The sequence below is a fragment of the Platichthys flesus genome, chromosome 7 (genome assembly GCF_949316205.1).
Source record: "Platichthys flesus chromosome 7, fPlaFle2.1, whole genome shotgun sequence".
Taxonomy (NCBI): Eukaryota; Metazoa; Chordata; class Actinopteri; order Pleuronectiformes; family Pleuronectidae; genus Platichthys; species Platichthys flesus.
In genome coordinates, this window is record NC_084951.1 from 24,648,120 (window position 1) to 24,672,459 (window position 24,340).

A 24,340-nucleotide genomic window follows, 5' to 3' on the forward strand; every position below is an offset into this window, starting at 1 on the left:
ACACATTTAGTCTTCTGGAAAATATGAATTCCTAATATCTAAAAACGTGTGTGTGTGTGTGTGTGTTGCAGATTTGTAAGTCAGGCTGTCCCTCGAGTCGCTGCTTCATATCTACAGTATCTTTCCAAGGCTCCTTGTTAATTACGCTTCATGCAGACACTGAGCCACGCGTCCATCTGCCGCTGCATCTCAACCACTCTGTTCTTGTTCTCTCGAATCTTTTTGTTTCAGTTTCTTCGATGGAAGTGTTTCTTGGAAATGCCTTCGTTGGATCGCCGCCTCGTACCACATCCACGACAACGGAGGATCACAACTTGTTACACAGGGTTGATTTCCGCTTTGTGATCTTTCTCTGAAGGTTCCATCGAGGGTGTTCGGGGCCACAGGAAGTCCGTTGTGTGCCCCCCTTGGAAGCTGGTTTCAGATGGTGGCTTAGAGTATCGTCACCTATCTAGCACCATTTGAAATCAGTGTTCTTGGGGTGGGATGTGTTTCACTGAGCAGCAGCAGGAGGCCACAAAGTGTCACCGCAGGTTTCTGGTTATGAAGGTAAACAACTTCACCAGTCCAGCGTCGCTCCGTGAAGCGCCACCTGGTGGTCAACCACCCGTGGCTCTGCGGGGACAGCTCAAGCTCTTTGTCCTATCTCCAAGGTTGACCGATTTCTTTTGGTGTTCAGAGTCTCGTATTGTTTCTAGCACCATTTGAAATCGGTTACAGTGAAGGACAGATCTCGTCTCACCTCGATGTGGATTTTGAAACCGAGCTGTCTCCATTTTGCTGCTGAAACTTCGAAGTTAAACAATTTAAAGAAAGGAGGTAATTTAGTTCTCAAACAGGTCAGGATCACTCATTGAAATATGGATTGTTATTTTACAGGGGAGAGAGATGAATCAAGATTTGTTTTTGCTTAAATGATGGCAATGACAAACATTCTATATTTTTGTGATAACGGCAAAATGTTGTTTTATATCTAGAATTTCAAAGAGACATCTCTTATGTAAGTGGTTCTTCTCACTGTGATGCAACAGGTGTCGTGTTAAAAGTAAAATATTCGCACTTAATGAAATGTTGGTATAAAAGTCATTTAAGTGGATTTGAGTAATTGGATTGTTTGGTACTGTCAAATAAAATATTAAATTTGAGAATTGTGGTTTGTATTATTCAAATAGTGTTCATATCTGTAGAGAATGCATGCAATGGATTCCTTACATGTTAACGGTAGCTAGTGTTTCCTTGTAATAGTCTCTTAATTAGTTTTTTGTTTTGAATGTATTTTTTTTTTAAAGCTTTGGGACCAAGAGAATTGTGGTTCAAGAAAACATTTAAAAAATGTGGGTAAAACATGAAGCGATGAGCAAAGCTTGTGCAAAATAAAGATAACAATTAAGACTTATCATAAACACTTTTATTTCATCCATGTTTACAAAATATTTTAGGGGAAAATTTACACAAAACTTCTAATTTCTCTTTTGACAAATAAATAAAACCTTAACAAATCACATTCTGTACATCTCGATGTAGCCACCATCAAAACGTGTAACACTGGCAGCATTCCTGTTTCTCACAGTAGAGTGGGGAATTTGTTCAGACTCTGGTGAATATATGACATCTCATCATTTAGTAGAGTCACGATTAGGCCTCATTAGCTAACAGTTAGCAGTTGAAGGTCTGTTTGGGATAAGGCATTTAAAACACACCACACGTTCGGCAGGCACGAGGCTCGATCCCACCTTTCTGAAAGGACTGGTTTATCGGCTCGGAGCCCCTCCCTCTACGAGGGGTGCCATCAATATCCACTACCGTTACAAGCTATGTTTGAAACAAGTGACCGAAATATTCGATTGGTTCTTCAGCATCACACTTAAAGGTTATTTAAACTGAGCGGCTGTATTTTAAAAAGGTGAGCAGTGCATACATTCAGTTTTTTCTCAATCCAGACCATTGCTGCATTTCATGCTACAGTGGCCCGAGCTTTGCTCTTGAGTTTTAGTGCAAAAGTATATAAAAATCTATAGGGAAATGAAGCTTCTCTGACAAACACAATGTCAATTAATATTAAGACAAAAGAACAACTTGTGAACTAGCCTTCATTACGGGCAGGAATAAGTAAGGCAATTTAAAAAGAGCATCAGATATGTACATTACTGTCGACTAACTAGAGCAACAAGCAGTAGCTGAGAACGGAGCGCAGTTTGCAGAGATCTCAGGACATTTCATCACGTGTGTCTCTCCGAATCAAAGCCATAATCAGGTGCACACACTCGTCCAGGGTCGACCCTCTTCCACTCAGATCATCACTACATCCCGTACAGCTGAGCCACCAGGACAATAATGCTTACTTCTGCAAAAGAAACAGAAGAATAGTGTTAATTTTCAGACATAGTGTAAAAACCCGTAGAGCCCTGTTAGTGAAGGAAAAAAAGTTATGCAAATGTGAGGTTATGGGACGTGAAGGACAAGTGAGGAGGCGTTTCAGGAGCAGTGTTTTCACTCGGGGAAGCAGAGTTACCTCTACCACAGAGTTTGGACATAGACACACAAACATATATGGCCGGCTGTGGCTGAGGGGTAGAGTGGTCGTCCTCCAACCTGAAGGTCGGCAGTTTGAGTGTGTGAATGTAAAACTGTACTGTAAAGAGCTTTGACCATCAAGACAAGAAAAACGCTTTATAAACCATTTACCACATATAAACACACCAAATAATAGAAACACTGAAAACGCATCATATGTCTCCGATAAAAAGGTTCTGCCCACATCATCGTATATCGGTGCAGCTCATCGTTATCTGTTCATTTGGCAAACACAGGTTCAAATGCACTTTGTGGTCAGTCTTCTTACCGAGAGTGGGATATCCTCTCCTTGTTTTGGAGCCTCACTGTCGGGTTTACTTCGCTGAGAGCTGCAACCCAATAATGGTCAACTTTACTGCTAATGTGTAGAGAAGACCCAGACCCACTTCTTTCCCAGAGAATACCACACACACACATACAAACACACACACACCATCACCAACTATGACTCGCAGCTGCCGCACTGACCAAATTTGTTGTTGTTTATTTTAAATGCAAAAGTGCAACCTGTTCTTCTGCAGAAAGGTAAAGTAAGTGCTGAGTAAATGGCTGTAATATCACCTTTTTTATCACTGACTTGCCAATTCTAGCTCTATAGAGCCAGAAGTTGTGAAGCTTAGATGTGTATTTAAGATTCACAACTTGTATAAGTGTGATTTTAAAGACACCATCCTACACACAAGTTCGTCTTTACACTCAAACAACAACTCTGCCCCGACAGCAACTCAAAGCTTTCTCCTGGGAAACATTTATTAACCACTGCTTCCTGCTTTGCAGAAGTCAAATTAGTTCATGGAAAATTCGAATGAACCAGGAGGGAAATTGTTGTTAGAACAGTTCTCCGGCTGATTATTAAAGCATTTCCAAGACAATATCTACCTTATATTTAAGTGTAATGAAATGCACAAATCACACCAACCTCTCCAGACATTTGTCTGAATCTGTTCTGCAGGGTTAACCCTCACACTCCATATTAGATGATGGACATAACACATGTTCTGTGCCACTGAATAACCTGCGCCTGTTTTTTCCTTTGTCCCCTCGCATTAACTTGTGACATGGAAAGAAAACAGGAGATAAACAGTCTAATATAACTGTGGCATAACTCATCTTTTTTTTTCTTCGATTTGTTCTTCTACATGATTAAAAACTCATATGGCGCTCGGGGCAGAGCTCTTTCTCCTGAGTGACTGACAGCTCTGTGCAGGAGAGTTCTTCTGAGGCTCACAACAGTGCCCCCTTGTGACAACTGTGGTGGATAAAAACCTTAAGAACGCACACAGCTTACTTCAGCATGCCACATTTAGAAAATAGCTGACAGACAGAAAGCTGAGCCAGTAGGAAAAGGACTTTTAAATACAAAATGAGAAAAGGTTGGAGAAGGCGCAAAAGTCAACAAAGAGGATCAAGGTTTTGTTACTGGCCGGTCTGGGAGACAATACAGCAGCCATAAAAGAGAAGCAGTCGTTTCAAGGTGTTAGTCTAAAGGATAAATAAAACCTTTACCCGCGTTTTTTCTTGATGAAGGAGTAGGTGATGGCAGCGATAATGATCACCAAAATGATGACTATTTTAATGAGAAAAATACAAATGTGTGAAAAAAGGATGACGGGATATGAGGCCAACAAACGTATCCACCATCCCCACATCAGAAGAGTAAACTGGGAATATGGCACTTTGACTCCAGAGCTTATTATTATTATCATCATCATTATTTTATTTATTGTTGCTGCTATCATGAATAACATCTATAAATATCACTCTTACTGTTTTCTTTAAAACAATGAAAACGGGTTTATCTCTCTCTCTCTCTCTCTCTCCCCAGTCGCCACAGTGCTGCTCATTGTGGGACCTGTTGTGTATCTCCGTATTTTAAAAATCTTCACCTTCTATGTAAAGTGCCTTCAGATAATGCAAGTTATGATTTGATGCTATAGAAATATTCAGCGTTTACTCTCTTGATCTACTGTGGTTTGATAGAGTGAATTTGAAACTTACGCAGAATTGGAAGACCATACTTCATGAAGTCGCCACTTCCACTCCCTGTAAATAAAAGGTAGAAAAAAAAGGAGATGAGATCACAGAAGAGAACAGAAATAACTCTCACAGGACAGATTATTTTTGATGACTTACCAGGTGCGTCAGTTGGTTGAGTAGTAACTGAACCAGAGATATAAAGAAGAAGAAAAAAAAGAAATGATTGCATGTTACACATAAGCATCATCGGATGAATTCAAACACCGGACATGCAGCATCAACCAGGGCGGTGCAATGTTTTCAGGGAAATTCTGAGGTATTAAGTAAATGGATATTGTACAATTGCCGACTCTCACACAAGCACATTAACGGAAATCATGAACACTTAAGCCACATCTCCAAATCAAGAAGTGGCAACACATCCACAACACAATTGCAACCGCAGTGGGCGTTACTGGATGTTAAAATGAGATGTGTTAAGTTACTTATTGTGGTCAAGAATGCACCTGTAACCCAAAACCTCAAATAGACGAGAATTTAGCACGAACAGAAATTTTACTCTGCTGGTTTCATTGTCAACATCCGTTGTGGTTCTGTTTCTGCCTTGTGGCTCGATTATGACTTTTACAGACTCATACACTGTTCAGTTCATTCTCCCCATTTACATGTTTGAAAGCAGAGTGTGTGGATCATGCAAAACGCTGTGTAAATAAAGGTTTGATTGTACTTGTAACAAACAATCACAGATAAAATCCCATTGAAAATTTTGATAAAATCAGTCCCCACTAAAAAACAAAAAAAAAAAAGAAGCTTTTCGGCCAAAACAAAATCATCAAAAGAACCTCTACCCGTTTGTTTCCCTGAAGTTGTGGTGGTGGTTGCCTTGGTGGTGGTGGTGGTGGTGGTAGTAGCTTTAGTTGTGGGGGACACTGCTCCAAAATATACAAAATAAAGTAAAAGGGGAATCAGGACACTGTTCAGGGATTTGCTTGGATCACATACATCTGATCACAGATGTGTCTTTATATTCATTAAAGCTGTGGAAACTAGATCAAATCCATTTTAAAAACAGTCAAATCATCTTTACTGTTTTTAGTATTATTTACAGTTGCTGTCATGAATTAATGCCGCTGGTTTTATATGTTGTTTCCAGCTTTCCACAGGAAGAGCACTCAAGCCGTTTTCAGACAGCGTATTAAATGGACGTCTTTGCTAAATCTATTTGACCAACTGAGGATGTGTGAGAAAAGATTGGGGATTAATTCTATTGAGCCATCCTGGAGTTTTGTACAGTTCTAATAATTGAAGAAAAAGAAGACAGTGAAAATATCCCCTCATTTGCATTAACAGCAAATCACACGTAGGAATGGGATTAAATCTGAAATTAGCATAAACTCACATACAATTTACATTTGCATGTTGGAAGTCCGGGTGCTGCAACACCTCAAAGAGACGAGAGTTTAGCAGCAATAGAAAATGTACTCTGCTGGTAACATTGTCAACATCCGTTGTGGTTCTGTTTCTGCTTTGTGGCTCGATTATGAAGTTTACAGACTCATACACTGTTCAGTTCATTCTCCCCATTTACATGTTTGAAAGCAGAGTGTGATCAAGATCAAGCAGTTGCTAAGAATCGTTTGTGTGGATCATGCAAAATGCTGTGTAAATAAAGGTTTGATTGTACTTGTAACAAACAATCACCGACAAAATCCCATTGAAAATTTTGATAAAATCAGTCCCCACTAAAAAACAAAAAAAAAAGAAGCTTTTCGCCCAAAACAAAATCATCAAAAGAACCTCTACCCGTTTGTTTCCCTGAAGTTGTGGTGGTGGTTGCCTTGGTGGTGGTGGTGGTGGTAGTAGCTTTAGTTGTGGGGGACACTGCTCCAAAATATAAAAAATAAAGTAAAAGGGGAATCAGGACACTGTGATCAGGGATTTGCTTGGATCACATACATCTGATCACAGATGTGTCTTTATATTCATTAAAGCTGTGGAAACTAGTTCAAATCCATTTTACTGTTTTTAGTATTATTTACAGTTGCTGTCATGAATTAATGCCGCTGGTTTTATATGTTGTTTCCAGCTTTCCACAGGAAGAGCACTCAAGCCGTTTTCAGACAGCGTATTAATTGGACGTCTTTACTAATTCTATTTGACCAACTGAGGATGTGTGACAAAAGATTGGGGATTAATTCTATTGAGCCATCCTGGAGTTTTGTACAGTTCTAATAATTGAAGAAAAAGAAGACAGTGAAAATATCCCCTCATTTGCATTAATAGCCAATCACACGTAGGAATGGGATTAAATCTGAAATGAGCATAAACTCACATAAAACTTACATTTGCATGTTGGAAGTCCGGGTGACCATTTGCCATTTATGTCACATATCTGTGTCCTCTCTCCCACCATGTGGTATCCGGTAATGCACTCGAACGTCACACTAGCCGAGAGTGTATGGGGGGGTCGAGAACCCGAAAGGAATTTACCAAATTCAACAACAGGATCGTCACAATTAACAACTGCAGGCAAAGTAAATGGAAAGTAAAAGAGTATTGGTGAGCGTCACGGCTCAGGTTACATCAGAGATTCTTGAGAAAAATTGTAAAAGCCACTTACTGATACACTCCGGAGGATCAGGCTTGAATGCTCCATTCTCTGAACATGTTAAGGATTTGGCACCTCTGAGTGAATACGTTTTTTGGCAAGAGTATTGTATAACCTCTGAATATCCGTAGTCTTCTTTTTTGGGGTCGTAATCACCATTTGAAATCAGCGGTGGCTGATCACAAGTTAATGCTGCAAAATAAAAATGACAATTATTAGAATGTAATGCTTTCAACATAGTTTTCTGTCTTTTAAAAAATGTTTTGCTAAAGAAAGATCACCAACCTTCACATGTAGGCAACCTGCCATCCCACCCTTGGTCTCTACACCGGAGGACTGGATTACCAACCAAATTGTAACTAGAAAAGGAGGGGGGGGGGGGGGGGGGGGGGAATTTGACGTCAGAACACAGATTTTCAAGATGTTTGCCATTCTGTTAACATGGTCAAGGAATAGTAATTCATTATTTATTGAATACTAAATTTCCACTTTAGTTGAAATAAGATGTTTGATCAGGAAGCATGAGGTTTTCCTGACATATTTTGGGGATTAAAAGAGTAGGATAAAAAATAAAAACCACCAGCATCATTAGTTTATTACTAACCCTAGGTCACAGGTCACCCGAGCTTCAGCACCAAATTCATTCCCTTCAGGATAATCAACGTTTCCGTGAGGAACTTCTCCAGCAGAGCCACAGCTCTTTTCTGAAAGAACGAAAGATTAAAGTCCACTCTTTAAAAAGGATTTGGTAACACTTTGCACAAATGACTCAACAGCCTGGTCAGATATTATCAGTGACTCATTTATATGCTGGTAAGATGTAATTTACTAAATGGTTCCATCTCAGACAGTGCTGCCAAAACTGATTGTGAAATATGCCCCGTTTGGACCTGGTATCAACGTTCGTCCTGAAAACAACTTGACAAGGTCGTCTGTTCACACCTGACATTAGAGTCTGTCCTGAATGTGTCTCCTGTGACCACTCATGACTACTTCCCAGCTCTTTATGCAAATAATCACATACGTAATGTGTTTACCAAGTCCAAATTATTGTTTTCACCCAGTCTGAGTATAAAGAATAACATCAATCATTACGTGTTGATATTGCGACGAAAGATCAAGGTCACAGGTGTGTGCGTTCAATCTTATTTCAAGAACTTGGTGCGACCACTTATTATGATAATAATAATTAGCATAATAATAATAATAACAATTGTAATATTAATACCAGGGCTGAATGGGTCATACGGTCTGCTGTTAGTAATGTGCATGTAAGAATCAAGGCCTGATATTCACTCTCGCATTTCAGCTTCACGGGAGTCCAGCTGCCGTCTACACAGGTGACGGATGGGGACCCTCCTGCAGACGTGTAGCCAACATTACAGATGAAAGAAGCCACAGCGCCATTCGGGAACGTTTCCAAGAGAATGTCACTGGTCTTCAAGCCCATGTTGGCTCCAGGCACAGGCTTGGTGCAGCTTTGAGCTATAATGGAAAAAGAAAGACAGACAAGTTTATACAACCTTTATTTCAACTGTGAAATATATTGTTCATTCACAATTTAGCTGAGTAATGAAAACAAAACATTCCTGTGTGCTGAAGTGTCCTTGGGCAAGAGACTGAACGTCAGAGATATTGCAGTTAGTGGACTGCACTACAGGTGCCAACTGTTTTGACTGGGATCTGCAACCTTCAGCGGTTCTCGTTTTAGTTGAGAGATTGTGAATTGCAAAACTGTGCTTTAAAGAGCTTGGAATGCCGTCATGTGTGAAAGCAGGTTGAAGCCAGTCTATTTGTGCTGTACAGATAGCAAAAATATGATATATTTTAGTTATAGTCTCTCATTTGCTATACATTTTTCTTCTTCTTCCTTCTGACTATGCTTGTATCACATGTTATGTCACTCTAGTGCACAATTACTGAGAAGATTAAAGGGGGAGTATTTTACAATGACCCAACACGAGGGGCCGCCCGGCTTCACGATGCTTTCACTTGGTTCCTGAGTCCCGAGCTCTTCCACACTGACCTTGGGCGGCAACAACAAGACCAAGAACGATCAGGAGACGGACAGATGTGAGATCCATGACGAAACGATCCACAAGCCGCATTTTCTGATGAAGGAAAAACATGCAGGAATTAGCAAGGCTCTCACAGTGGAACACAACTGGATAAACACAACCTCACGCTGACAACACCATTCGAAATATGTCGGATGTCAGCTAACGTGACGGCTCTTCTTTGTCTGGTCTCACTGAGCTTCTTCACACATTGTCCGTAGTGACACTTTTGATCGGGTGAAAATGATTCAACGCAACGGTTGAAGCTACGGGTTAAAGGCGTGATAAGACGTGATAGGACATGATTCGTGACTTTATTGTAGCGATTTAAATGACAGGATCTACGACAAAATTAGCGTTAGATCCTGGACGTTGCGTTCAACCAGATGACAGGAAACAAAATGGAAATATAAACATGCGTAGGGACGTGGTTTGTCAGCCGTTGTTCCAGTTTAACTTGGAATCATGGCAACTGCTGATTCGCTGTCTTTAATCCAGATGTTGCTGGTCGGTTGCAGACTCGGCCGCAGATTCATCATATTGACAAAGCACCTGTGTTTGAAGTGCGATTGAAATAAGCATCAAACTAAAACCCATCAGGATTTAATATAACATGAACGTGTCAACATCACAAACGCTCATCAGAAAACACTCTAGTTTGTTGCTCGTAGATTCTATAATGCAAGTGTTGTTTATCTGTGTGTTATCATCAGATGATCCGACTGAAGTGGATCGAGTGTGTTGTCAACATGACATGTGTTACAAGGCAAATCTGCAAAACTGTTGGAATTATGTCAGTCGAAGGAGCAAGTAAAATACCCTGTGCAGATATGACAACTCTGGCTGATTGTGTATTTCGTGTTAAAACAGATTGTGGTCATAGTTTGCTATATTTGTCCCCATGCGAGGAGCGTTGGCTTAACGATGACTCATCTACCGCGGGTTACTCACAGGATATGTCTCTTTCTGATGGCGATACTGTGGTCAGTGTAGAAAAGGAAATGCTCTTCCACACAATCTATGCAAACCTCTTCTAGTTCCAAACACAGGTCAAAATGGATGTCTTTGTTTTTTTATAGCTTATTCTTCTTTCTTCATTTAGGAGAAGGCTCCTTTGATGACATATAAGACTCATGTCATTTAGGAGAAGTGGATTCCAAGACACACCCACAACTCCAGCTTGATCCTTGGACCAGTGGTCACAAAACTTTTGCGAGCCCAAGATCACTTTTTAATTACAATTGAAAGCCGAGATCTACCACCCTGATATCTTCAAAAAAAACACTACTTCTTATTTTTGGCAATTTCTGTTAAAGGCTGAATGTACAAGAAGTAAATATACACAAAGAAGGGCAGTGGTGCAACTTTTTCTATTCAATGCACAATATTCAAATATATGTACAATGCCCAATTTGTAGCTTCTCAGTTCCGCAACATGTTCTGCAGCCCAACGTTTTTACATTTGGCTTTGATTTGAATATGATTATTGCCCAGTATGGAAGAAGTCCCTTGTTCTCAAATAAACACCAGTAACACAGTATGAAGCCGTGCATTTTCCGCTCTTGCAAATATTTCACAATAAAACAAACTTTTTTTAAACAAGGGAATGGATTCCATCAACAGAAACGCTGCGGTGCTTTTATTTTGAAGAAAGGCAAGTGTTGCCACCATTTGTTTGTGATCTAAATTCATCGGATAAACCCTAAAAACTCAGGTGACAGATCAAGTACTCGGTTTATTCTGCTGTGGACCACACCGTGTATCTCTCTATGACACAAATGTATACACAACACTTATACAACTGTGTAGAACACAAGCCTAGTTCACGAATCTAGTGCAGCATCTTTATGACCTCTATAACTCAAAGTCTGCAATGACTGCAACCAGCCAGACTGGCACTCTGGATAAAGAGAAACCAAACGCAGCTAGCTTGTTGATCTAGATATGGTTGGCTAGCCAGAAAAAGAAAGCTGGCTAGCAAACAGCTCGTTAGCATTGTACACGTTCCTCCTCCTCACTAGTGATGGATTGTAAAATAAGACCGTACACGCACCAGGTGTGTAAAAGCAGCTGTGTGTAACTGTGTGGCAGGTTTGACTGTACAGTGAATACACACTGTGTGACCCGCGTGTGTGTGACAGTGCTGTGGAAACGGATCATCGGTTTTGTGAAGCCTGTTGTTGTTCGGTGTTGGGACCATCACCAGGCCACTGGAGCGTCTCAAACAACGTCCGGGTGTTTTTCACAGCTGACAGATTAAGAAAAACAGAAGCTAAACCCAGAAGCTAACACTGCTTTGACATGTCGTTTCGACACGTTTTTAATCCTCTATTTATTCTCTGACCCGCTTGATTAATCGTGTTTGTCTAAACGGCCATGTTGACGCGGACATGTTCGATTAACTAGAGGTGGGTTTTTGCTTTGAGAGTATGATTTTGTTTTTTAACTTAAAACGAATCTGCCACTATTCGACTAAGAGCGAGCTAGCTAACGCAACGAGCACCTCGCCGTTTTAAATCGCGTTAGTGTGACGTCACCGTGTTCTCTTCTCGCTGTTGTTTCGGTGAATGGCGGTTTGTGAAGAAGAATGTAAAACTCACCCGGTGGGACGAGGAGAGCCGTGGGACAGACGAACCAGGAAGCTGCTGCTGTCGCGAGGGGGACTGTGGGAGGAAGCTGAACCCTGTGTGTGTGACATGGGTCAATAAGAGGAAGGGCGTGGCTCGGGGAGGACAAACGCTTCACTTCCTGTTTCCGGCACTGCCACGCCCACTAACCGAACATTCTGACAACATTTTGAAGATTCTATGGAAATCGAGTTTAAAGCTGTAAGAACGCAGCTTACTTCCGGTTCGATATCAATCTGGATATTCAGTGAAGAACCCTGAAAATATGAAGTCTCAGTTTTTCTCATTAGTCGGAATTATTATTAATCATTTACAACCATCATATTAAAAAAAACTTGAAATAAAAACAGTATTGATATACTACAAAATATAGATATATTCAAAAGTTATAATCCACATTTTAAGGGCAGGGCTTTAATAACTGGTGTCCCATATGAAAAGTCTGTCCTGGGAATGGCAGAGACAATGTTTTCAAAGTTTCAATACTGTCTGTACTGTACTCGGTTTGTTTATTACTCTGATAAAACAAATTTTCATTTTCAGATTTTGTCCTCTTTAATGTGATATCTCCACACTGCTCAACTTTTGAACAGTTATCCCAGGTCATATAAATCTTAAAAAAACTGTAATTAAAAATATGTACATAGAAACAAGAATGTCACCCAGTAGAGCCCATCCCTCCTAATGGAAACACATTCATAGTCACTGGATCAGTATTTTTTGTTGGCTCTGCACCAAACTGCACAAAACAAATGTCAAAATTCAAACTTTACTTCGAAACATCTACTTTTGCATAATGCAAGTCACTGAACAGAGTGCGGAACTTGCTTGAAAAAACCTCTCTCTTCCTCTTGAGACATTTCCTTTGTCTTGTCGTGGTACATTTGAGAACTATGAACAGAAATACCAGTAAGGTCGCCAAATAACCCCAACGCAGAAACGTGTACCAGAGTGGTGCCCATGAGTGGAACCTGAAAACAAAAATCTGATCTGATTAGTGTGACTAAAAAGCTCTTATTTGTCCATCAAGGTGGTTAAAGTAAACTGTGTTGTAATCTGACCTTTTCAGAAGGAAATCAGGACGAGTGTGATTCATTAGAAAATGCTGGTTTCCTGGTTCCGTGGGGGATTTCTCGTTGTTGGTCAGAGCTGGAGTGCTGGCACTGGTGGTGCACATCCTGTCTGCACAGTCATAACTGGGTTGGCCTGATGATTATCCAAGACATTGAAACGTGGCTCTTTTATTAGCTTGTGAAATATGTATTTTACAGTAACCTTGAAACAGATCACGCCCTGTGAGTATACGCTTTAAAGTTTAAGTGTAATAAATGTCAACATGAAGCTCCTGAGTGGAGTTTTATTTAAACAATAATTTGTTATGTTTAGGAATCAAATCATAAACTGAGGGCGTGTCCTTTTGCTTGTGGAAAAATGTGACGGTTGCAATGAAGAGTTGCGTCATGGGTCATACTATTGTGCATAGAATTATTTACTACAGTGTATTTTCTGATATCACCACTAGGGGTCATTAAAGTCAAACTCTGACACAGATTAATTTAAATCTTATGTATAAACAATATATAATCTATTTATACAGTATTCACAATGATAATGTTTATCAATGATGATTTCAATAATCCAATCAAAGAAGTTGCTTTGATGGTTTTGAGCTCTTTCTGCTAAAGCTGTGGAATAATCTGACGAAATCAGCAACAATCATCCATAATGACACAAACGATTATACCTACTGTACCTAAAAGGAATTATAAAATACCATTTTATTATTATTAAGTACAAATGACCCTACAGCAACAGCTGCCTTAAAGACACTGCTGTCATGAGGACCAAGCAAGCACAGATGATAGTGAGACTTTATCTTGAGCAGTATTATAATCCTACCTGTCAAATCTTACTGTCTTTCCTGTCATATTTGTTGGTATCTGCTGTATAATGATCATAAATCAGAGTATGATCAGATGCTCTCATAAAACAACATCTTATTATGTCCTGTACATGTTTGATTATTCCCTGCAGACAACAAGGAGTGCTGATTCTTACCTTTATATTTATCAGAGAGAATACAAGACCTCATCTGTTCTTACCCTGCAGATTCAAAACATAGACACAGCCGCTGTGTGCAGACCTCAGGACCTGCACGGAGAGGACCTCACTCTCCTGACTGCTCAGGGCGTTGGTGGCCACGCAGTAGGAATCGCTGTCCTCTCCCAGCGAGCTGCAGTGAAGATTCAAGTCTGATGACAGGTGGAGGAGTGAGTCCACAGTCACCAGCCGTCCCCAGCACGTAGGCCCGTCCACCAAAGATGTCAAAGGCCACAGTCTGTGTTTGGACATCGGAACTAGCACAAAGAAGCAAACCGTTTATTTGAATCCCTTCACATTGATTGCATAGAGTGGTAGAAGTTTAAACACCCACTATAGATATAGATAATGTTGTGATTGTAGTGATGTCCAAAGTCTGTGGTAGAGGTAACTCTGCTTCCCCCAGAGAAAACACTGCTCCTGTAACTCCTCCTCACTTGTTCTGCTATTTTTATGTCCCGTAACATCACATTTGCATAACTATTTTTGTTTCCCTCTTTTTGTTTTCTGCTGTAAGAGTTTTTACACTACGTCTAAAAGTTTTCAGTAGTCACCTTTTGCCTTTGCAGCATTAAGCATTACCATCCTGATGGTCCAGCTGTACGGGAGAAGGTAATATACAGTAATGTACATATCTGATACTCTTTTAACTTGTCTAATTTATTCCTGCCCATAATGAAGTCCAGTGCAGAAGTTTTTACCTTGTCTTAATATTAATGAATGACATTGTGTTTGTCAGAAAAGCTTTATCTCCATATAGATTTGATACTTTTGCACTAAATCTCAAGAGCACAGCTCGGGCCACTGTAGCATGAAATGCAGCTATGTTTGGTTCAATTTTATATGTTGTATTTTCCGATTTGAGCATGAATGTTTGACATATATGTCTCCTGAATTTCTTACTTCTTTGTATTCACACTGTTTTCGTACAAGAAATATAGCACTTCACCAAGCCATCAAAAGATAATCTCTATACCTTTTTTATTTTGATATTAATCTGTGATTTATTTATGTAATTCTCCGGCTATTATCATCCCACTGGGTGAGTTTTACATTCTCTTAACATACCGTAGTCTGCCAGCAAACAAGCAGCAGGAGGCGGCAGAGAGCACTCACTTGGTGGCTGAGGAAGACAACAAAGAGGAGCCTGGTAAAGAGTCCTCGCTGATGGAGGACACCAGCACAGTACCTCGAGAGGTCTGAGGAGCAGTGGCACGCATGGCTGAGCCTATTCCTGAGGAGATTTGTGCTGCAGCTCAATGCTTTCTTTTCAGTTTCTCCAGGAATGTATAGAAACTGTTAAACTCAATGTGGTTCAGGTTCTGACTTGTTTAAAGAATTTGATCAAATGTTTTACTTTTGATTTACAAAGAGAGAAAAATATAATGTTAGACAGGGTATCCGAGGGGTCTTGAAAGTATTAAAAGTTGATATATCAATTGAGGGAAAATCAAGACCCTTAAAAAGTATTAAAAAAGTCTTGAATCTTTTTCAAATTCAAGACTCTTTAGAAGTGTAGCCGATGTTTTTTTGCTCTTATACTGTCAGGCCTCAGATGAAAAATGACACGAGAGATGGTTATTACATTACATTACATTACATGTCATTTAGCTGACGCTTTTATCCAAAGCGACTTACATTATTAAATCGGGACACCGCACCCCTTTATTTTCCTTCACACTTCAAAACTTCTCTCGACAACACCCCCTTCCGTTAGAACCCCCCTCCAAAACAAGAGTCCAAACCAACACCCTGCTTATAACAGGAACTACACATCAACCTTCCACAATAAAGCCACTAAATGAAATAGCTTACAGATGTGTTGTTTTTTCAATGTGAATAGCATATTTTTCAAAAGTTGTTAAAAGTTTAAGTGAATTAATTTATTCTAGTCCTCACAACAACGCAACAATAAAATACCTGACGTTCAAGTGGTGACGGGGCTCGAGCAGCGCACATCGTTGTTGAATCTTCCATGTAGAGGACGGCTAGCTGCAAATAGTTCAAGTTCTGGTTGAAGCCTCTCGCCTGGAATGACCGGGAGGCTTACTGTTCGGTCTGTAGAAAGAAAATGAGTGTAGACAGCGGTTGTCCATAGAGCATAGGGCAACACCTTCCTCGGCTGACGTTGTAACACGACCCAGTACGAGTACGAAAGCTGTAGCTAGTAACTAGCTGCTAGCGTTGCTAACGTTAATTCAGTTGCTGCCGCTTCAACTTCTACAAACCTCAGAGTGACGCTGGGAGCCAGACCACCGCTGCACGCACAAGTGTTGTGGTGTCTCAACACAACAGTAAAACAACACTCTCACAACCAATGCTGATCTGATTTTTTTTATTTTTGCTGCAAAATAGTTTTATTATTTAAAGTATTATAAAAGTGCCTATTGCAGAGTTGACTGAACCACTTACTGCTCTTTGTGTCTTTGCAGTGTTTCTCACACCACAAGTAGATTTTGACTGCCATATTAATTTCAATCTAGCCTCTTAATTTGTCTCTCAAAGTGGACCAGATCGATGCATCTTTACTTTAAAATGTACTATATCCTCTTCCAAGAGGGTCCAGGGTCCATCCACCATGATCTCTACAAATCCTGTGGGAAGCACTGTTGTGTGCATGTGTGAGTGAGTGAGTGAGCATGTTATTGCTGGCTTAGTAACTCAATTTATTCTTTTGAGCTTTATTCCCTCCCAACCTATATGAATTCTGTTGTGTTGATACAGTGCTACATAGAAGTTCTGGCAAACTTCATTAGGGCCTGAGCACCGAATGGTGAGAGGCCCTATTGAAATTGTAAGGATTCTTCTTCTTATTCTCTGCCAAATGAATTGGCCTTTTGAGGGCTTTAACATGCTCAACCTTCTTACCAACCTTGCAGGAAATTCAAAAGCCAGAGAAATTGACGTATTCTGGAGTAATTTGAAATGGGTGTGGCAAAATGGCTCAACAGTGCCACCTATATACAGCCCCTGAGTTCACTTTGACCGATTTTCACGAAAATTTGATACACAGGTGTATCATGTTCAGATGGACGGAGAAGAGTCTGAGAAGAGTCTCTAGGGACATTATGAAAAACGCAACAGGAAGCCCACCATTTTTTATTTAGTGGCCATTTTGGCCATATTCCACATTTTTACTTTGAAGTACTTGTCCCAGGGCTTTCATCAGATCAACTTCAAATTCAAATGAGTGTCATCACAACAAGATCGAGATAAAAACTGACTCGGATATACATGTTCCAATCGAGTCCAAACTAGACATGTAAGACAAAAGTCCCGGTCTGATGACATCTACACAAAAATTATGACTTGAAATCACAGCGCCCCCTGGTGGCAACAGGAAATGTCTTGTTTTTTGCATGTCTTACACTCTGATGTAGTCCTCCTCATCCACTGACCTCAACCATGTCAAACTGTATCAAATGGGTCTCAAGACATTGATAATGTAGAAATAAGATTACTGGGACTTTTCGTCAAACGCCAAATTAATGGCGTGGCATTAAAGTTCATCAACCCGCAGCCATTTATGCATGGCCTCCCCCACTCTCTCTGTTCCCCTTTCACAACTATGCCTATGTCCTATAAAACAAAAGGTTATAAAGAGACCCAAAATACATTTAAGGGAAAAGGACTCCTCATTAAGATCACAAACATCTTTAATGTCAAAGATTAAAGATACGTTCAATGTTCTATATATCGAAGGCTCATGCTCTTTGATCTGAAAGGTTCCATTGATAGGTCCTTTATAGCAAAATAAGACGAAGGGGATAAATTCCTACTGACTCAGAAATCTGTCCAGAATAATTCTAACTTTCTATTTAAAACTAATAGATCAAACCAGTGATGGAAGGTTTTTTTCACCAAAACGTGGGGAGTATTCAAAACCCAGCAATGATTCTGCAGAACTCTATTGGTATGACTCAACAAATAAGCTACCTTATAGACCTGCTGGCCAAGGAGAATGCCTACCATAGAACAGAGTACCACTGGAGGATCCAACTGAGCCAAGAGTTGGAGGAGCACAAACGAGAGCTGTTTCGACAGAAAAAGCTGAAGGAAATGTTCATCAACAGAGAAAAGAAAACAGAGCAAGTGCTGGAGCAGATACAAAAGTACAGCAATGCAAACCAGGAGAAGCTCTACACCGAGCTCCAGGAGGAGAAGAGGATGAAGAACTCTCTCCAAGAAGAGCTGGAGAATATCAAAGCTTCTTATCATGAGGTCTGCCAAAGTCACGCAACCAACCAGGAGAAGTTAAACACCGAGCTCCAGGAGGAGAAGAGGAAGAAGAACGATTTCCAAGAAGAGCTGGAGAAGCTCAAAGCTCGTCATCACGAGGTCTGCCAAAGTGTTGCAACCAACCAGGAGAAGTTAAACACAGAGCTCCAGGAGGAGGAGAAGAGGAAGAAGAGCGTTCTCCAAGAAGAGCTGAAAAATCTCAAAGCTTCTCATCACGAGGTCAGCCAAATTCATACAACCATCCAGGAGAAATTCATCACCGATCTCCAGGAGGAGAAGAAGGAGAAGAACGAACTCCAAGAAGAATTACAAAATCTCAAAGCTTCTCATCACGAGGTCTGCCAAAGTGTTGCAACCAACCAGGAGAAGTTAAACACAGAGCTCCAGGAGGAGAAGAGGAAGAAGAACGTTCTCCAAGAAGAGCTGAAAAATATCAAAGCTACTCATCACAAGGTCTGCCAAAGGGTTGCAACCAAACAGGAGAAGTTAAACACAGAGCTCCAGGAGGAGAAGAGGCAGAAGAACGTTCTCCAAGGAGAACTGAAAAATATCAAAGCTTCTCATCAGGAGGTCTGCCAAAGGGTTGCAACCAACCTGGAGAAGTTCAGAATCAGAATCAGAATCAGAATCAGAATCAGAATCAGAATCATTTTTTTTGCCATGTATATTTGCACTTACAGGAAATTGCCTTGGTATGGTTGGTGCACTGTACAAACAACAATATAAAAACAACAATAGAACAACAATATATACAGTAAGAGACATCTATTGCATGTCTGTCCGTCCTGGGAGAGGGATCCCTCACATGTGGCTTTCTCTGAGGTTTCTGCATATTTTTACCCTGTTAAAAGGGTTTTTAGTAGTTTCTCCTTACTATTGTTGAGGGTTAAGGACAGAGGATGTCACACCAATGTTAAAGCCCTATGAGACAAATTGTGATTTGTGAACATGGCCTATACAAATAAAATTTGATTGATTGATTGATTCATTGACAATGATAGTATCGCACCAAATAAACGATGAAAAATAAAATGTCTGGCACATGTTGATGTATTTAAGATAAGGTAAGATAAGATTTACCGTAATTTATCCTCCGTATAGGAAATTCACAAATGACACAGTAGCACAAGAAAGTGTATCAGATACATCCTCCTGCAGAGCCGGAGAACGATTCCAGATGGACACATGCAAGTGTCATGGAACCACAGTTTAGGCCTCTGCAAGCACCACAAGTTTGGTTCTCGTGGTTTTCCAGGTATGCATATGTCAGACTCTATATATATATCACATTTTATTATCTTCTATAAAATGTTTGTGGATATATTTTTTCAATATAAACATTTATTAAGTTAACAGCCATATCCCTACATAACAGACATAAATCAGCTGTATGCCTGCACACGCAAATACATATATACAGACTCTGATATGTATATCTATATTTACATAGATAGCGTTTTTTTTTAATTTATACAGATTTTGTGTTTTTCAAGGAAACATAACCGTGAAGAATTTTTCACAGCCATGGAATCTGAGTGCAATATAGAGTGCTACTTAAAGCTGCTCACTATGCCACCAGTATATTTATTTGTCTGTGATAGAGTGCTGGAATTAATATTCAGCCTTGATGATGTTAGAATGAATACTAGATGTTCAGTTTACTTCTCTTAGTGGGTTTGGAACTCGTGCATGCGTAGGTCTAAAATGGTTGAGAACAGGGGCTCTCCATCTCTGCAAGTCTATGTCAAAAAAGAAAGCTGCAGCTCAAGAAATATATTAAGACAAAAAATATGAATAAATATAGAAATATATACAAAAGTAGGGATAATTCTATATATACACAAGGCTATTTTAAAAAAAAAGGCAATATAGAGATGGGATCAGAGATGTGTTCATTAGCAATTTTTCCATTCTTTGGGCCTGAGGTGCGGTGGGACGATCCTCTTGAAGGTGACATTAAAAACACCGGTCTGAAGTCGTCTGCAGCACTGGGACGCTCCGTCTTGGGCACAGGGACGATGCAGGATATCTTCCAGATCTTGGGATGCCTCAACGAGGCCAATGGAGGCCATTGACATGTGGATGCTCAGCTGCCTGCTTCTCTTTTTGTATATAAATAACCAGCCGTTCTCCAGCTGCGAATACCAGGCAATAAGAAACCAGATATATATTCATTTAAATTCAAAGATGGTTGCATGCAGACAAATGTCCAATCACAACAGGGGAATTGATGTAGGATGTGATTCTTTATGTTCTCTCTCAAGATGAAAGCACTGGTTGACCTGTTGGGAATGCCAGCTGACCACGTCCTCAGTGCTGGGAGGTACACCCACTACTACTTCAAGAAGGACGAGCACTGGCCCAAACCAGGATGGTGGATTAAGGTATTATAACCATGTTCATTTTCAAATATTTTTGGGGTACTTGAAGGTACTTCAGGGGGTACGTGAGATTTTTTTTAAATATTTTTCAAATTAGCATCCATTCAAAAATCCTTTAAAATGTGTTATTTAATAAATATTCACTAAAATATAAGTTTAAGTTCATGAAATTAATTTTATATTCAGTAGGCTATTCTATTTCATTATCCTAAAAACCCAGAGTCTCCCCCATACCGATGGCTTGACCGAACCTGGCACGCCACCTCTCATCACCTGTCATCACTGAAGTGCCGCCATGAAAACTCTGTAGTTTGGGTTGAAGCGCAGAAGCAATGCCGCTGAAACACGGAGGGACAATTGCCAAAGAAGGCGAGACCAGAGCCGGAGAAATTCCGTCAGTATTCACAAGAAGGTCGAGACTTTAACTGATGTTTTCAGCTTTATTTGAAACTTCCCTAAACCACACTGTGAGAGCTTGTGCCTCTTCGGAGGGACGCTAAATCACACTTTTCCGTTGTGAAGTTACAAATGCATAACAGGAACTCGGCGTCTCTACCGGAACACTTTCAAAATAAAAGCATTTTTAAAAAAAACAAAAACGGAAATGAAATTGTCTGACCTTAAAGCGAGCAAATATTTCACAATTAAAATAACAGAAAGCTACTTGAACAATATTAACATAACATAGACTGGGTTATTTACACTGTGTTTTTTCTGTGGGGAGAGATTAGCCAACAGTGGCATTAAGGCAGCACATCTTCAGCGGTATCTCCAGACAAAACATGAAAGTCATGTTGGTAAGCCACATGAGGTTTTTTAAGAGGAAACTTTCTGAATTCAGGTCATCTCAAGAAAAGATGAGAAAATCCTCCCCGAAGCAAATGGAAACAAGCTACCTGTCACTTATCAGGAAAAACTCCTGGAAGTGTCATCTGACCGTGGCCTCCAGATGAAGTTTGCCACATCCACACATTTACAAAGTGTTGTGTGTGTGAAGCAGGAGCACCCACACCTGGGACGGAAAGCTTTGGAGCAGCTACTACCCTTTGCCTCCACACATTTATGTGAGGCCTCCTTCTCTGCAATGACTGTGATCAAAACAAAGCAAAGAAACAGACTGTGCATGGAGAAGAGCTTGTGCACAGCAGTTTCTTCCCTGCCACCAAGACTGACAAAGATCCTCAGTGAAGCACAAAAATGTAAATGCTAAAGCACTCACTCAGCTCAATGCAGCAATGTAATCTTAAGTGATGACAGTTTGTAAATTTAAGATAGTTAGTATTCTTTTCAATCCATAAAGAAGATATAGGATGATACATATTTAAAATTGTTATTTTGAGCTAATCTTTTATTTAAAATTAAGTTAATGATTTATTTTATTTTTTTTAATATGAGTTCAGTTTGAGAACATCTTTATTATGATCCGAAAAGAGGTAACTTTAAGTTGATAATTATTTTTACGTGCACAAATCTTTATTTATATTTGAAATAATTATACATTTTTTAATAAGGCTTTAGTAATTTTCATATCATTTTATTTCCAAATAGATCAAGAGAGAGAGAACGTGTCTAGTTACAAGGTTTATTAAAAATCAGACACTAATGGACCGATTTATAGAGGAGATGACGCGCTTGGAAAGCAAAATAGAAGACACCAGAGACGACTTGCGTAGAGATGGAATCGCCTTCCTGAAATCTCATCGCTGCTCTTGACTCTCGTTTGGATTCTTTAGATGTTTAAACTCCTTCTCTCCAGGCCTGTCCATGTTTGTCGCTTTACACCCTCGCCCCAGATGCAGCTATACACTGTACTTTTTGAGAGAATTGACAAGTTACTAAATCCCAGATTCCACAACGGAACATTATGTATTCTAAATGCCTCAGAGTGAGACCAACTCTTTCTGTGTTTTTGTTCCAACTCTGACGTCTCCCTGCTTCATCCAGTTGGACGCAGACGACGCTTAACCAACGTTGACGAGTGCAACTGTCAAAACGAGTCCAAGGAGGTACACATGCCTGGGTAATGCTCGGTTCATAGCCACTGTTGATCTTACAAAAGGATTATTGGAAGCAGAGGCAAAGGAAAAAACAGCCTTTGCCACGCCGGGAGGTCCCATGCACTCCTTCAAGACGTCTACGAATTTTCTTTTTTTTTAATAACTGAACTGTGACTTCTGATTTGAAGCGGATTTCGTATTGATAAACTGTGATTGTTTTAACTCACATATCAAATTACATGTTATTAATTTGAGTTGTCCACGTATTGTTTTTATAATAAATCATGTTGTTATTACTACTTCGTGACGTCTACGAATTGTCTTTTTGTTTCATGACTTGTGATTTGGAAAAAAATGATTATATTAATATAAAGTGTATTATTTCTCCTTTTCCTTCCCTGCAGTGAATATTATTGGCTGCTCGTACGCCGGAGTGTCCCTGGTGGGGGGAGAAGGGCAGTACTCCCTCAGCCTCCGGGAAGCTGTGAAGGGTTGCTAGCAGCTCCAGGCCACTTGGCTTCACCTGGGGAAGTGGAGGTGGCCTTCCATCTGGGGATGGAGACCTGCAGGTGAAACTACCAAGTCCTTGTACAAAAATGATTCATTATGGTGAACAACAATTTTAAGTTATCTCAAGCTTTGCTAAATCAAATCTCTGTTTTCACAGTTCTGCAATTCGTACGACATCGAGTAGCTAACGGGCCGCCTCTGGATCGGGTGCTAGATTTTCGGCATCGTGGTTTTCATGGTGGCTTTCAAAGGCGGTTTCCTCTTCCGCCTTCTCCCACTCTTCACCTAGGAAATCTATTCCTTTCTCATCTCGGTCATCCTAATCTGGAACACTTTCTTCAAACTCTGCAATGTACGCCTGGTAATAGAAATAACTATATAACTAGATTATGTCACTGACACTAAAACCGAACAGACTAATCTTTGGGTGATATTCAAAACCCGGAGTCGAAATTAGTCTGTTTTTCAAGCAAGTGCACCTGAAATCATCTGTGATTGTTTGGCCCTGAAAGTTAAATGGTTTTAACCATTATACAGGCTTATGGTTTTGAATGGTTTGCTTTACCGTAGTTTTATGGCAGCTTTAAATGAATGTACCAAAAAGACTCAATAGAGACCTTCTTCATCTTCATCCTCTCTCCAGAAACGGAGTGTCCCCCGTGGACTTAATGTGACGAGTCCCGAGAAACACGGTTGGGTCATCAACCCTCTGGGATCGGAAGCTAAATTCCCCGTCTGGATGATGTTCGGTTTTCAACCTGATCTTCATGGAGATGCAGATGACAATGTGAGTTACCCTGCAGGCCACAAAATATTCAGTTTGATTTTGATTTATCGCTCGATACCAAGCCCTGAATACTCTTGACTTAATGCAGCCTGATAGTGAGTAAGAAGGAGCGGATGCTGGTGAAGGGCTCCGGTTTCCATCTGGACCTGCTGCTGATCCCGATGCTGGGCGGGACCTCAGCTGTATTCGAACTGCCGTGGATGGAGGCCATGCGCTCCATGACCCTTCTTGCCCTCATCGTACTAGTCTACTCCTCTTAGTGAACACCGACATCAACAATGTCAAGACAACAGCAGTCAAATCCCAAAGGCCTTCAGAGAGCGCTGGACTGATTTATAGAGGAGATGACTCGCTTGGAAAGAAAAATAGAAGACACCAGAGACGACTTGCGTAGAGATGGAATCTATGCACAACTAAAATGTTCAGGCACTCAATGTACGGAAAGGACACGTAGATGTTTATATACGTAATTAATTTGCTCCT

At 40.3% G+C, this 24,340-nt stretch overlaps 1 protein-coding gene across 7 annotated transcripts; it reads right to left on the reverse strand.

The window, feature by feature from the left end:
* Positions 1 to 1,393: 1,393 nt before the first annotated feature.
* Positions 1,394 to 11,963, reverse strand: LOC133957328 (membrane cofactor protein-like). 7 transcript variants are annotated; one of them, XM_062392855.1, is made up of 14 exons: positions 11,817 to 11,963; positions 9,186 to 9,270; positions 8,456 to 8,644; positions 7,764 to 7,863; positions 7,445 to 7,518; positions 7,172 to 7,351; positions 6,895 to 7,074; positions 6,355 to 6,432; positions 5,400 to 5,480; positions 4,708 to 4,734; positions 4,573 to 4,617; positions 4,081 to 4,141; positions 2,843 to 2,903; positions 1,394 to 2,344 (listed from the first exon to the last, which is right to left on the reverse strand). In XM_062392855.1, the coding sequence occupies exons 2-14, from the start codon at positions 9,265 to 9,267 to the stop codon at positions 2,339 to 2,341; spliced, it is 1,164 nt and encodes a 387-aa protein (XP_062248839.1). In that variant the 5' UTR covers positions 9,268 to 9,270; positions 11,817 to 11,963; the 3' UTR covers positions 1,394 to 2,338. The 7 variants fall into 7 exon arrangements, with proteins under 7 accessions (XP_062248839.1, XP_062248841.1, XP_062248842.1 ...); XM_062392857.1 differs by lacking the exon at positions 6,355 to 6,432; XM_062392858.1 differs by lacking the exon at positions 5,400 to 5,480.
* Positions 11,964 to 24,340: the final 12,377 nt, after the last annotated feature.